Source organism: Pholis gunnellus (genome assembly GCF_910591455.1).
Source record: "Pholis gunnellus genome assembly, chromosome: 17".
Lineage (NCBI taxonomy): Eukaryota > Metazoa > Chordata > Actinopteri > Perciformes > Pholidae > Pholis > Pholis gunnellus.
Window position 1 is genome coordinate 12,703,277 of NC_136544.1, and position 13,246 is coordinate 12,716,522.

The 13,246-nt window shown below is 39.4% G+C and overlaps 2 protein-coding genes across 2 annotated transcripts; both read right to left on the reverse strand.

Moving 5' to 3' along the window:
• Window positions 1-16: 16 nt before the first annotated feature.
• On the reverse strand, window positions 17-7,526 carry LOC306709934 (MAPK regulated corepressor interacting protein 2-like). The gene is made up of 5 exons (XM_079178255.1): window positions 7,016-7,526; window positions 6,841-6,910; window positions 6,176-6,315; window positions 4,829-4,927; window positions 17-430 (listed from the first exon to the last, which is right to left on the reverse strand). The coding sequence occupies exons 1-5, from the start codon at window positions 7,068-7,070 to the stop codon at window positions 360-362; spliced, it is 435 nt and encodes a 144-aa protein (XP_079034381.1). The 5' UTR covers window positions 7,071-7,526; the 3' UTR covers window positions 17-359.
• A 1,976-nt stretch (window positions 7,527-9,502) lies between these two features.
• On the reverse strand, window positions 9,503-13,152 carry LOC306709835 (glycerophosphodiester phosphodiesterase 1-like; the record flags this gene model as incomplete). Its single annotated transcript, XM_079178134.1, has 6 exons — window positions 9,503-9,650; window positions 10,377-10,588; window positions 10,828-10,920; window positions 11,167-11,272; window positions 11,544-11,719; window positions 12,892-13,152. 6 exons carry the CDS (start codon window positions 13,150-13,152, stop codon window positions 9,503-9,505), a joined length of 996 nt encoding a protein of 331 aa, XP_079034260.1.
• Window positions 13,153-13,246: the final 94 nt, after the last annotated feature.

Below are 13,246 nucleotides of genomic sequence, written 5' to 3' on the forward strand. Positions count from 1 at the left end.
GATTCCAAGACAGAGCTTCTTGAAAATACAATTTTACTGCATTTCAAAAGGAACATGACATCTCTCTTGTGAGGGCGGAAAGATGAGCTGAACCCCACGTCGTCGTCGTCCTCCAGTGTGCAGTCAGACGCAGAATATTTTTAGAGAGGGATTGCAGTTCAAAGGCGAGAGTTCAAGTGAGGTGATTCTGCGGTTTCTATGCGAGCGTCCCAGCGCTGTCCGTCCATTTAAACCACATCGGGGCCTCTTTTTCTTTTTTTGACCTGTCACACCGGCCCAGGCCTCCTCTCTCCACTGTGAGCCTGCTTCAGGTCTCCACTCCCGACCGTCTGTCAAGATTCACAAATCCCAGCAGAGTGTCAGGACAGCTTGTCGATGTTGGCGAGGAAACGTTTTGCCCACCATTCATCCAGATCTATGGGAACAAAGTCTGGAAAAAAAAAAGAATCAAAAAGATTAAAAGTCTGTTGGCATTTGAGTTATAGGGTCATCACAGCCTAAAACATTTGAAATATGCAGAGAAAATGTTGCAACATTTTTTGTGTCCTAAAGTAATGACACATTGAATAGCAGTAGATACATTTACAATATGTACAAAATATACAATATAAAAATGGAGAACGAGACATGCCTTGATACTACGTCTTTGTTGATGTTTGAGTTTTGAGGCTGATAGGAGTTGACCATGAGCCAGTGTGTATTTACAATGCTGAGTGTGTGTCGCCCTCTGGTGGCCACAGTGAGAAACTGCAACATTAAGTAAAAAAAGTAGCTAACAAACTGGTTTATAATACCTCGTTAAATGATCTCAAGTCACACGCTGCCCTCTGGTGGTTACAATGAGAAACTGCAATATTTATATAAATTAAGCTAACGTCAATACAGCAGTTGTAGCATACTTCCGGTAGGTACTTTCAAAATAAGGTAAAGAAAATGAAACAAATCATAAAACTAGTAATCAATTTCTTTATGATTTTTATGAATAAGCTTTCTAAATCTGCCTTTTTATACGACGTTTGTTTATTGTATCCAATACTATGGCATTGACCTATGAGTTTTTATAAATTGTATATGACATACCATATTAACACCTTATTTAATGATATGTTATGATTTCTACTTTGACTTTCATTACTTTTTTCAACATCCTATACTTTTTGACAGTATAGCTACGGTCAGAAATTCAAAACGTTACCTCCCAACGTGTATTCCTAAACGTTTTCCTTGACCTCGAAGGAAAAGGTAATACGGTCAATCCTATGACTTTATGACTTTTTTCGACATGCTATACTGTTACTTTTTTTCAAATTGAACTTGATGAATTATAAATAATACATACTCTAATAATAAATCAATGTTCTTTTTTTATATATCAGGTAAAATAAGGATTGAATAAAAAATAAAATACATAAAGCTTTTGAAAAATGTTTATTTAGAGATAAAGTATTTCATTTTAGACAAATTTATTTTTCTGTGCTTTAATTTCAGATTTGAGTGGGTACGTTTTCTCAAAAGATTTGTGCTTCATGTCATAGTGGTGCTTCACATTACCGCTTTTAATAAATGTCACAGACTACAAACATATGAGACGCACTGGTTTTAAACTGTCTGCATGAACATATAAGAGTCTGTCCATTCTTGGTTAAAGGCTCTGGTTTCGCTGTCAACATTTCTCTGACTCACGTACTTCTCCGACTATTCGGTTTCTCTCCCGTGTGTGTAAATATCACTCAAGCCGCGTTACTTATTGGAATACACATATTTGAGTAGCATCACGTGAGATAGTTTACAACGCATGCAGTTTGTCGGTGTGTTTCCTGGACTGCTGAACGAATAAAGGCTGCAAAAGCTGAGCCGGTTAAAATAGAAGCGCTCCATCAAAATGTAATAATTCTCAATTATCTATCGGTTTTAGGTCCGGACCCGTATACAACACCACCTGGGTCCAGACCCGGACCACGGTCCTACTATGACTTTTTAATGGCATACTATAATATTTTAGGGACATATTATATTAAGACATTTTTGTAACTTTTCTTTAGCAAACTACATTATGGTATTTTTTTATACAATACTATACTATTTTTGTGACATTGTTATGACGTACTATTCAGATTTTTTTATGGCATGCGATACTATGACATTTTTGGGACTTTATGAAAAAATGTACTATGGCTCATTATGACCTTTTATGCAAATTGTTGGCATAATACAGCATCATATGTTTATGACATACTATACTAGTATATACTAGCTTTTTATGCCAGTCCATACTATGTCTTTTATATGACTTTTTATACTTGAACATTTTTGTGACTTTTTATTTCTATAATATTTTTTATGACATACTATCCTATGACTTTTTTTTTTTTTTTTTAAACGTGCTATACTGTTGTACCGTTTATGATTTTCTTTTTTTACGCCATACTATAACTTATTTATGGCATACTTTATTGTGATATTTTTGTGAATTTTTATGTCTTACTATATCATGTTTTTTCATACAACTTTTCTTGACATACTAAATTATATTATTTGTAATGACAATGACAAATTTATTATTACATACTTTTCTACTATACCATGACTTTTTATGAGAGAATATGTCATGACTTATGACTTTATTATGTCATTTTTTTATGACATAGTATACTATGACTTTTTTTTAGATGTGTCATGCTACACTGTCCTTTTTAAGACATACTATGACTTTTTGTGTGACATGTTATACTATGACAATGTTAGTGAAATGTCTATGACTTTTTTTAAAAAATTTTCTAGGCCTACTATACTATGACATTCTTTATGATCTATTTTTGACATATTCTATTATAACATACTATACTATGACATAGTATAGTATTTTTATGGCTCACTATATTATGACATTTTCCATGACCTACATTATGATGCAATCTTTTGAGAGTGTTTCATGGCATACTGTAGCAGACTTTTTAATGACACTATACTATGAATTTTAATGGCATACTATGGCATTAAATTACTTACTATCATGTGACATTTTACCAACTACCACATATTTGTTTACAGCACACTATACTACGACACTTTATTATGAAATATGAATGACTTACTATAACTTTTCATGGCATATTATAACGTGTGTCATCTTTTATGACCATTTTATAGCATACTATACTATGACATTTTTGGTGACTTTTTCATGATGTACAAGACTACGACTTCTTTTTAAATCACGCACTAAACTACGATGGCATATTATAATAGGACATCCTTTAAGACATGCTATAATATGACTTTACGACACACTGTACTATGACTTTTTTTAAACATACTGTACTATTGCTTTTTTAAAGGCAAACTATAGTATGACATATTTTAAGGCAATGAAAATGTAGCCAAATAACCTTTTTTGTTGTTGTTTACTGTTGAATGTGGACACAGTTACAGCTGTGATGGACCTCAAGTCATCATGCAGCTTGTTCCAGAGAGGAGGACCAGGGTCACGGAAGGCCCCCCTCACCAGACCTGGATGTGATTCTGGATACAGCTAGACCCGCTCTGCCTGATGATAGTCAGTGAGCAAGTCAGACATGTACTGGGAAGCTAAACCATGAGGCGCTTTCATTGACTATAATCAGGATTTTGAAGAGAAGTCTGTTTTGTACTGGGAGCCAATGAAGTTATTTCAGGACCAAAACAATAAGTGCGTGTGAGGACTCTTGCTGCAGCCTTTTATTTGAGCTCGAGCCATCCTACCGACTGTTTAAATAGAAAGTTAAAGTAGTCGAACCTGTTTGAGATAAAGACATGAACCAGTTTCTGAGAGTCAGTTGGAGATGTGAACGCTCTTTGACATTTGTGATAAAAATATTTTATGACATTCATCAATTAATATACTGAGGACTTTTTATGAGGTTCTATAATATGACTTTTATATGACCGCTTTATGAAATACTATTTTATGACTTAATTACATTATACTTAAAATACTATGGTATGCCTTTTTATAACATTTTTCCATGACATTTTCGATGACTATTTTTTGGCATACTATACTATGCATTTTTAAAAATAATTTAAAATAATTTTGTTTAAGCCATACTACTATAATGTGACATTTTTATGTCATCCTATACTATGAAATATTTGAGTAACATAGTGGAGACCATAGTGTTTGACCATCAGACAACGACATTCCCGTACATCACATAAAGAAATACATGAATGAATGAATGAATGAAGTGAAACAAAATGGCCATTCATCCTGTTTATTGCGCAAGGAAAACATTTATTTCCTCGAAAGACTGGTTGTGTAAGATTGTAATGTTGGCTACACATTTGAGTGCTGGCTGTAGCAGGATTTTCATTATCTGCATATTCTAAGAATACCAATAATCTAAAAGTGAACCGTACGGACCACACGGATGTGTCAACAAAGTTGGCGCAACTCATTTAGACCACGAGGAGAGAGAGAGAGAGAGACAGGCTTGTGACCTCTGCTGGCTTCCCTCCAGCTGGAACGACCAGAAGCAGGTCCACTAATCCTTGGTTGGCATAAACCAATACAACCTATTAACAGCAGGTCTTTGGGCTGTTGTCATCAGACAAATAACAACTAAAATAAATGAAGGATTCACCACTACTTCAAACAAAACGTTCATGAGACACCTGTGTCAAAGCACATGTCCTGTAGATGCTTTACATTGACACATTTGGACATGAACATCTTGTTTAGTTACGCCGTAACCATTCAAATGCACATGAATGCGAGGAGAGAGGAGAGGAGAGGAGAGGATGGCACAATGCGAGGAGGACTGTGGAGCGGAGGAGAAGCTGTACTCACTGTCCATGTGCGGGCTTGGAGTGGTTTCTTTGTAGTGGACTGCTCCCCGGACCTCCTCTGGCCCCTGGCCGGGCCCCTGCCGCACCACCTCCTGCCAGGCTAAAAACACAACGACTCGGTCAGTACATCTACTACTAATACTTCTAAGCTAATATACAGTACAGTGTGTTGAGGTAACATATGTTAAGTTGACACTTGAAGACATTCCTTTGGGCTCTTGGGACATTTTGGGGCATTTTTTTTTTAGCCAATCAAAAATAATCTCAAGAAGCAGATTAATCCATTATGCAACGATCATTACAGCTAACAAGCATTAGCTGCAGCTTTCACTGTAAGTCTATCATTTGCTTTAATACACCTCTGATAAACAACAGGGCCTGTGCAGGAGCCAGGATTCAACATAGTTGACACATTTAAAAACAACATGATAATAAATAATGACAAGTTAAAATCGTCTGCACCCCCAGTGTCACAACTACAGCGACAAACAAATAGTCCACAAGGCCAACTGCTCCAAAGGGCCTGCTTGCTACTCCTGCCGCTCATTTGTATTTCAAAGAATGCAACATGTGGACTGGTCCCATGTAGTGTGTGTGTGTGTGTGTGTGTGTGTATGTGATTGATTTGTATCTTTGGTAGCTGCCCTCAGGTCATGACTTTCAGAAAACCCTTGTTTATAGCATGTATCGAGTTATTTCAGAGAGTAAAAGATAATGAATCAACCCTGAACAGCTCTCTTTCTCAACAGAGGGGTGGGGGGTGGGGTGGGGGGGGGGTGGGCCGGGCCTTCTTTGTGTCCTTGTCCACTAAACACCAAGGTTACTGGAGTTGTTTATGAGTTGCTGTGGCTGAGCTTCGACACCAGAAAAGTAAGGAGCAGCCCAGCTAAATGAAGTCTCCCAGAGACTGAATGTGCATGCTAAAGAGAAGCGCTCACTCCAAAACTGGGTCACTGTGTAGAGATTCATCCAGACCCAATAAAACACGTCAGCCTGTCAGAAGTCTTTGTTTACCTTAAAGGGGGGGGGACAACAAGGCTCTTCTCCCTGAGTGGCTGGTGTGTGCTAGTTTTAAGCCAAAAATGCAATTTCCTTCAGCACATGTGCCAGCGTGGGTCATGAGAAGTGGGAGAAGTGGGTGTGAAAGCATTTTTCTGCTAGGTGCCTATCAGTGTCAGAGCAGCTGTGTGTGGGTGAGGCCTCAGAGGGGGAGGTTATAGCATTTCATTTAAACACTTGATAGTGAAACAATCACATTCTCAAAACGGTCGACAAGGGACAGGTTTCTGGTAACAGTGAGACAATAAAAAGTGTTGTCTCGTATTTCCTGTTCATTTATTCTACGTACCGTCATAGACAAATGAGACGTTTTCCTCATGCACAGGTGTGAAGCTCTCTTCCTGCTGGTGGTCTGCAGGGAGTGCCGGCACAGGGTGATGGTACTTCTTACCATTCGGACGGCTGAAAACTATCTTGGGTGCAGGAAGGCTGATGGGTATAAGAAAGAAAAAACAACAACATGTCACAAATTAATCTGATGTTTTCTGCAAATTCTGCACATCTGACAACTCTCATGTCTCAAAGTATCAGCCTTTGTGCCTAAAAAGCCGGGTTGGTTGTGTGAGAGCCTGAGATTGAACAGCTGAATGAAGGACCATGTGCCTCCTTGACTTCCTACAAGGTCACACACACACACACACACGCACGCACGCACGCACGCGCGCACACACACACACACACAGGGTGGTTTAAAGGTAGCAAAACAGCCCAGCAGGCAGACTGTGTCTCAGTGGAGCTGTTGTGTGAAGAGGTTATAAATCATTCAGGCTGATGAACAAACGCTGCCCGTCTCAAGCTGATGACGTCCACTGCTGCTAGGACACTGGTCATTCAGTAACGCACGCTTTAACGAACGCAACTTAATCTGGACACACATGAAAAAGCATCACAGACGCAGCACTGAGGGCATCATGGTGGATTTTTCATTACCAGCAGGAGATGTTGCACACTTACTCAGGCACACTCCAGGACGTTTGTTTGTGCTTGAAGTCGTTTATTTTGTTGTCAAGTTGCTGAGTCTGCCCTACAAATTAAGGAAAAATTCATATTTTATTAAAAAAAACAAAAACAAGACAAAACAATTGGTACCAAGTGAATGTCTGCTGGATCGGTGTGTTCAGTGTCTCACCTGTCCGTCGCTGGGTGACCAGTTTGCTGGGACCTCTTGTAATTGTGTACATCATGCGCAGGGAGAGATCACCTGTGAAATTTGAGTTTGGCACTTTGAAGTAACAAGTCCAGACGATGCAGGTACAGCCGGAGCACGCCTACTTTAATCAAGGGCACCGTAAGTCGAACACGTTGCTCCAGGATCTGTCGGTGAATAAAAGACTCCCTTGACGTGAGAAGTGTCAGTCCTCTCCTCAGCTGATCAGGCTGAATTTCCCTCACAGGGCGAAAGTTTGAAGCCAACGCAAATTGGAAAAAACAGAGCTGACATGAGACGACACAAGGTGTTTGGTAACCGCGTAGAAAACAGAACCGTGCGCCGATTTCTTCTCCGCGTAAAACCAGCAGTCGGGGCGCATCTCATCCAGCGACCCTCACCCTTTCACCTGCCGTCCCCCGAGTCCAGACCTTTAACGTAACTCACTTTGGTGCTGAAGTGTCCTGCACTTCCACAATGTCACATAACCTGAAACAGCGTCTGCCATTCATAAGTGGACGCACACCGTAGAAGCGCACCACTTCTTGACGTTCACACACGCCTCCCTCGGCGTTTTAAAGAGACAGTGTCCCCCGACATTTGTAACGACTAGAGGCTGAGGTCCACTATTTTCTTCACAATTCCAAAAATAATTGTATTAACAATTACTTCCCTCGCTACACATATTCCCGGATGTTACATAAATAAAATGCTACCAGATGAGTTAAACTTGCAGAATGAGAATTTATTCAATATTTACAGACAATATTTGTCTGCTCCTTCATGTGAATAATTGGAATATGCCCAACGTCTCAGTGTTTACAGTACACGCAGGTGAGGTCAGGTGCACAGTGCAATCACATACACAACACTATGTTTACAATGCAACCGAGCTTTACTTGAGATTATACTGACTGAGAATGTGATCAATTAAAAGATGGGTGGACAAAGATACCGAAAAACAGAAATCAATACAGAAAACACTCATAGGAATACGTTTTTAAAACTATAATTTAGGGTTTTCACTTAAAAGGCATTATTAACCTCCATCAGTTGTGCAAACTGGAGATACATTCTTTTATTTCAGAAGAGGAACATAATATATTCTGACGAGTGATCTTATGATTTATCTCTTACTAGAATACAAGACATTCTTAACACGACAGGAAAGAGAAATGAAAGATACATGTTTATATATATTTAACTCTGAGAAACAAGTTGTTAGTGACAAATCACCCAATATCTTAACATCCTAAAATATTCTTTACTGCCAATATCTTTAAATGTGACCGTTTTCAGGCAAAACAATTACAGTTAGATTAAAATAAGAGAAAGCATTTCTCCCTCTTAAAGCTCTGAGGAGAGTTGTTTAAAGCAGCATTAGAACATTATATAAGGAAATCAAATGAAAAGGTTTTATGGCATCTAGTCCAAAAACAATTTTGTGGACGACATGGTAATTTGCACATATATATTTATTATATTTTGTCATTATTATTTTTATTTATTATATTTTGTTTTTACAATTCAGGTAAGAGCCAAGATCACAAACAAGAGTTTTCCTTCTCTGATGACTCATTATGAAGGTATTGAAGAAGTGTGTATGAAGAATATATTTTAGTTTATGTGGACTTATGATACTTACACTCACATGTGTCTCAGGATTCATTGGCGCATTTACTTTCCCTTCGCTGGAGCATCAAATCTGATATTATTTCAATTCAAATTCTTGTGTATTTGTGCAGTTGTGGCACTTAATGAGGAATGATAGAAGGCAAGTTACTGAACAATCAATGATCATCATAACAGAATATTAACAAGAGATTTTCTCGAGTCTATTAGTAAATAAATCTCATGATAGCAGGCATTGATATGTTACAAATATAACGTTACAACTATTTACACGGATATTTCTTTAAAGCCTCTGAAAGATCAGAACAGAAGGTAGAAAAGACTTTTAATGGAACATAATCCTATGTAACCTAATCCTGGTCTAGGAGAGTTATAGGCAATGCTGCTGGTAGTAGGATAAGGACTAGGAAGTATACAGTTGGGTCTTTATGGTTTACTGTATGTGTGGATTTAAAAGGAAATGACCTGTATACCAGCTACAGGTAATGCCTTGTTCTTACCTCTACAGTAAATCAAATGTATTTCTATAAAGCTTGGATTGTTCGATTACCACAACAAAGTTGTTTAGCACCAAATATCTAGCATCCCCCCCACCTTATAATTAACTTCATCGACATATAATACATCCATTTTTTTAATACATATAATTTAGTATTTTATGTTCTTTAAAAGGACAATAAACTGGGAAATGTATTCATTATGGTATTTATGTAGTCTTGTCAAACTAAGGAGTTTCCAAAATGTCATCTTTTACAAGTTGAAAACACTTGAGATTTAAATCATCCCTGTCTGTGTGTGTGTGTGTGTGTGTGTGTGTGTGTGTGTCTGTGTGATCGTTCAGTAATGTGGATCACAGTCTTCCAGCAGACTCTCAGTGATGTAGCCAATCTTCAGCAGACTTTGGTAGTAGTCTTTCTCCACAGCAGTGTTAACAATCCAGCCCACCACCTCCACACCTCGGTCGGCCCAGTACTGAACGTAGTCCCTGAGCGAAAGAAGGAAGAAAATACATTTACAGCTCAGTAAATCAGATATGCTCTACAGCCAGACAAATATTCTTTAGTTGCAATAAGTACATGATATAGCATAGTGAACACCTTAAATGAGGCAGTGATACATATATATATATATATATATATATAAATATATATTGCTAATTTCTATTTCCATTATTTCTTGACTTATTTACTTTGCTGACAGTATATTATAAACATTTTCTCTGTATTTGTGCCCATCATTTTAAATTTATTCATCCATAATTTAGAATCTATCTGAAAGCCAGAAGGGACTAAATCTGACAATCACAGACAAAAAGCCAAGCAAACAAGATCAGACAGGGCAGGCATGTATAGTGACTAGGTATGATGCAGGTCTGGATTCATTTTAGCCAAGTTTTGAGATTATGTGCAAAGGAAGGAAAGGAGTCACTATGACATATATTTAAAAGGAAGGATGTTCCAAAACTGGGAGGCTATTGACAATGAATAAAACAAACTTTGAAAGAAGCAACGTACTGAAGCACCCATTGCTGCTTGTGAGGCAGATGTGTATTTTGCGGTTGCTTTAACTTTTTTGGCAATGAACCGTTACTGATTCTGATTCAAATGTTCTGATCTGCGTAGACTGAGAAAGACAGCTATCGTTAGGCATTGTTAGCCCTGAGCTTTGCGGCTGTGCATTTTAACACAAAAAAACAAAAAATGTCACCCACAGTGAGATGAAGTCTTTCTGTACGAGGATGGCAGAGACACCACAGAGTTTCCACAGTATGTGGTGGTGGGCCCAGTCCAACAAGACGTCCAGAATCCCCATCCACAGCTGGCCCGATGTCGAGAGGGACCGAGAAGTGCCATCGTTAAAGCGGCTCAGTCTCCAGGGGCGGTGGATGAGAGCCGTCACCACGTTGGGGTCAGTCTGACGCATCTGTGGGCCGCAAGAGGTCGGAGTCAACAGAATACTGTCAGAATTAGAAAAAGGGTCTGCCTCTTCAGTCAGAAGCAGTCTCTTTACGTTTATGACAATATGTGGGATGGTTCAGCAACAAACCAAAAATCCATTTCATTTTGGGTTGTAGCAACAACCCCCCCCCCCAAAAAAAACTAAGCATTGTAATAGCTTTCTAAAGACTTTCATTTGTGTTAATCAGTCATATTTTGTGTTACCTTGTAGATGACTTTGGGTTCAAAGGAAGAAACTATGCTGGAATTGTAAAGGACAGGGAACTTCTTATACATCTCACGGAGCACTGATGCAGCCTAGAAAAGAGGATACGTTATTAATGTTCCATAAAAAAACAAGAGATTACCAATAGAACATTATTTAAACATCCGATAATAAACCGTCTTATTTAAAGAGATTACCGGAGTAGTGCCTCCTAGAAGGGTCAAAATGTAGGTAAAAAAACTTCTCTGCATTAAGCATATCTTTAGGCTACAGCCAGCTTACATCATTGTTCCATATATGCATGTATCCATATATTTTGATGAAGTCCTTTTCAGTACCTTATCAGGTTGACCTTTGACATCAAAGAAGATGGTCAGCTGGTGTCTGATGCATTCCTCCACTGCCTCCTGCAGAGTTGGGACCTTCTCCCCACTGAACTTGTCCCTGGAGATGAGATTTCTCCCTTATTGTCTTTCAAATTTGTGACAAAGCAGCGGAGTAGAAATACTTTAAATGGTGACATATTTGTGAAGGGCTAGGCCAAGGGATCTATGAAAACTACTATTTCTGCACCTCAAATTTGTTAGTATGGGGATCTCCACAGATGTCCTATCTAGTACATCTTATGTCATGGTCCCACTGTCCTTTGTTTCTTTATCCAAACATTAAATCACAAGCTAGACTAGTAGAAATGACAGTTTAATGTGCAGCTTACTTCAGCCTGTGATGAGCAGCAGCATCTAGTTTCTTAAGTTGGACCAACAGCAGGTTGCTAACCGGTCCAGAGCCGTTGGTGGTGCGGTCCACAGTCTCATCATGCATCAGTATGGGCACGCCATCTAATGTGAAACTCAGGTCCAGAGCCACTCCAGTTGCCCCGTTTCTACTGGCCTGAAGCAGGACATCACAGGGCACAAGAAGATGTAAAGATAGACTTCTTTGCAAAATGGAAATTTACTGACGGGTAGAAAAATGGTTTTGGCTTGGAGTTGGGAACTACAGGAGAAAACAGTGTGCATATCTTCCAGTGCAACAGACACATGCAGAGTACAGTAGATGTGAACTGAATGCATGTGTAACATGAAAGAAGACGAGGGTAAATACAGTCAACGTATTCAAATGGCGCGTGTTGATTTTAATGTGTCTTTAGAACACAGAGTTCATGGATATAACATTTAAAGGGATACTCCAATTTTAGGTTTTTTGCACATCAAAAGGATGCACATAATTGTCACCAGAATGCCCACAAATGGTGCAAACCAGAGATACTTGCCCATGTTCAGTAACACAGACAAGGTTCAGTAGCAGCAAACTGGAGCTCTCCTCCATCATTATCATCTCCAAAACAGTTGTTTCAGTACAGTGCCCTTCACAAAATCTGGAGCACAATTTATTATGTCATCTTATCCTCCAATTTCAATCGCTGCCAAGCTGACAAGGGAAGGTTAAATAGGCTAATGGTTTAAAATGTGTGAGACGAGGCTTGCTAGAACAAAATAAACTCATCCAAAGAAGAAACTGGACAGGTGAGAGGTATTAGTAAGAGTAGAGCATAGGATGCTAACTGCATGTAGGACAGTTATGCCACAAGCACAGCTGATCAGCACCTTCAGTATGTGAAAAAAAAAACAGAAACAGAGGAGGGAGAAATGGTTTATACGTGTGTAGACTTCATCACGAAGATGAAATCAATTCATAAGAGCATAATGAGCCACCGATCTGATGGAAAAAACCTAACCAGCTATAGTCTCCCTGTCCATTCAGAATTGCAAATGTGGTGCTCGGCTTACACTGCAAAATGAGAAGTCACGACATGCAAAGCCTGAACAGTTTAAGCTGTCAATATAATTATTTTTGGACAAAAATACATCATTGGATTAATATTCCTTTGGGGGCACCTTTGCACCTGTAGTGTTCTAGATTCCAACAGAAACTAAATATAGAAAAGTATTTGGGTGTTGAATATGTAGCCTACATTTCTACAGCCTATACTTAAGTTATATAGTAGGGCACACAGTTACACATATTTGCTTTTAAACAGAAGACTGATGCCTGCATGCCACCTCTCTGATCGCAGCCAAGGTGTTCTCCGGAGCGTCGTAGCTGCCTCCGCGGAGCGCCACCACCGGGACGCCGCCCGACGGAGCCCTGGGCCGGAGGACGCGGCCGGCCTGGTCGGCTGGCACCGGAGGAAAGCGGAACATCACCATGAAAACGTAGAGGAATGCGGTGAGCAGAGAGGCTCCGGTGGCGCTCCGCGTCCCCAACACCACCAGCAGAAACACCGCCGAGAAATACACCACCTCATCTCCGATCTGCAGCATCTTGAAACAGGCCGGACGCAATATTTATGTCACGATCGGACCGGAAAGAGTTGTTGTTCAGAAAGATGCCATGGATGCAGCTCCGTTGTCAGCA

Bases quoted from the DNA above. Each gene is read 5' to 3' on its own strand.
- LOC306709934 (XM_079178255.1), bottom strand. From the start codon at position 7,070: ATGATGTACACAATTACAAGAGGTCCCAGCAAACTGGTCACCCAGCGA. The intron at 6,316-6,840 runs GTAAGTGTGCAA...TATACCCATCAG, and splicing joins ACGTCCTGGAGTGTGCCTGA to CCTTCCTGCACCCAAGATAG. The intron at 4,928-6,175 runs GTACGTAGAATA...TTGTGTTTTTAG, and splicing joins CGTCTCATTTGTCTATGACG to CCTGGCAGGAGGTGGTGCGG.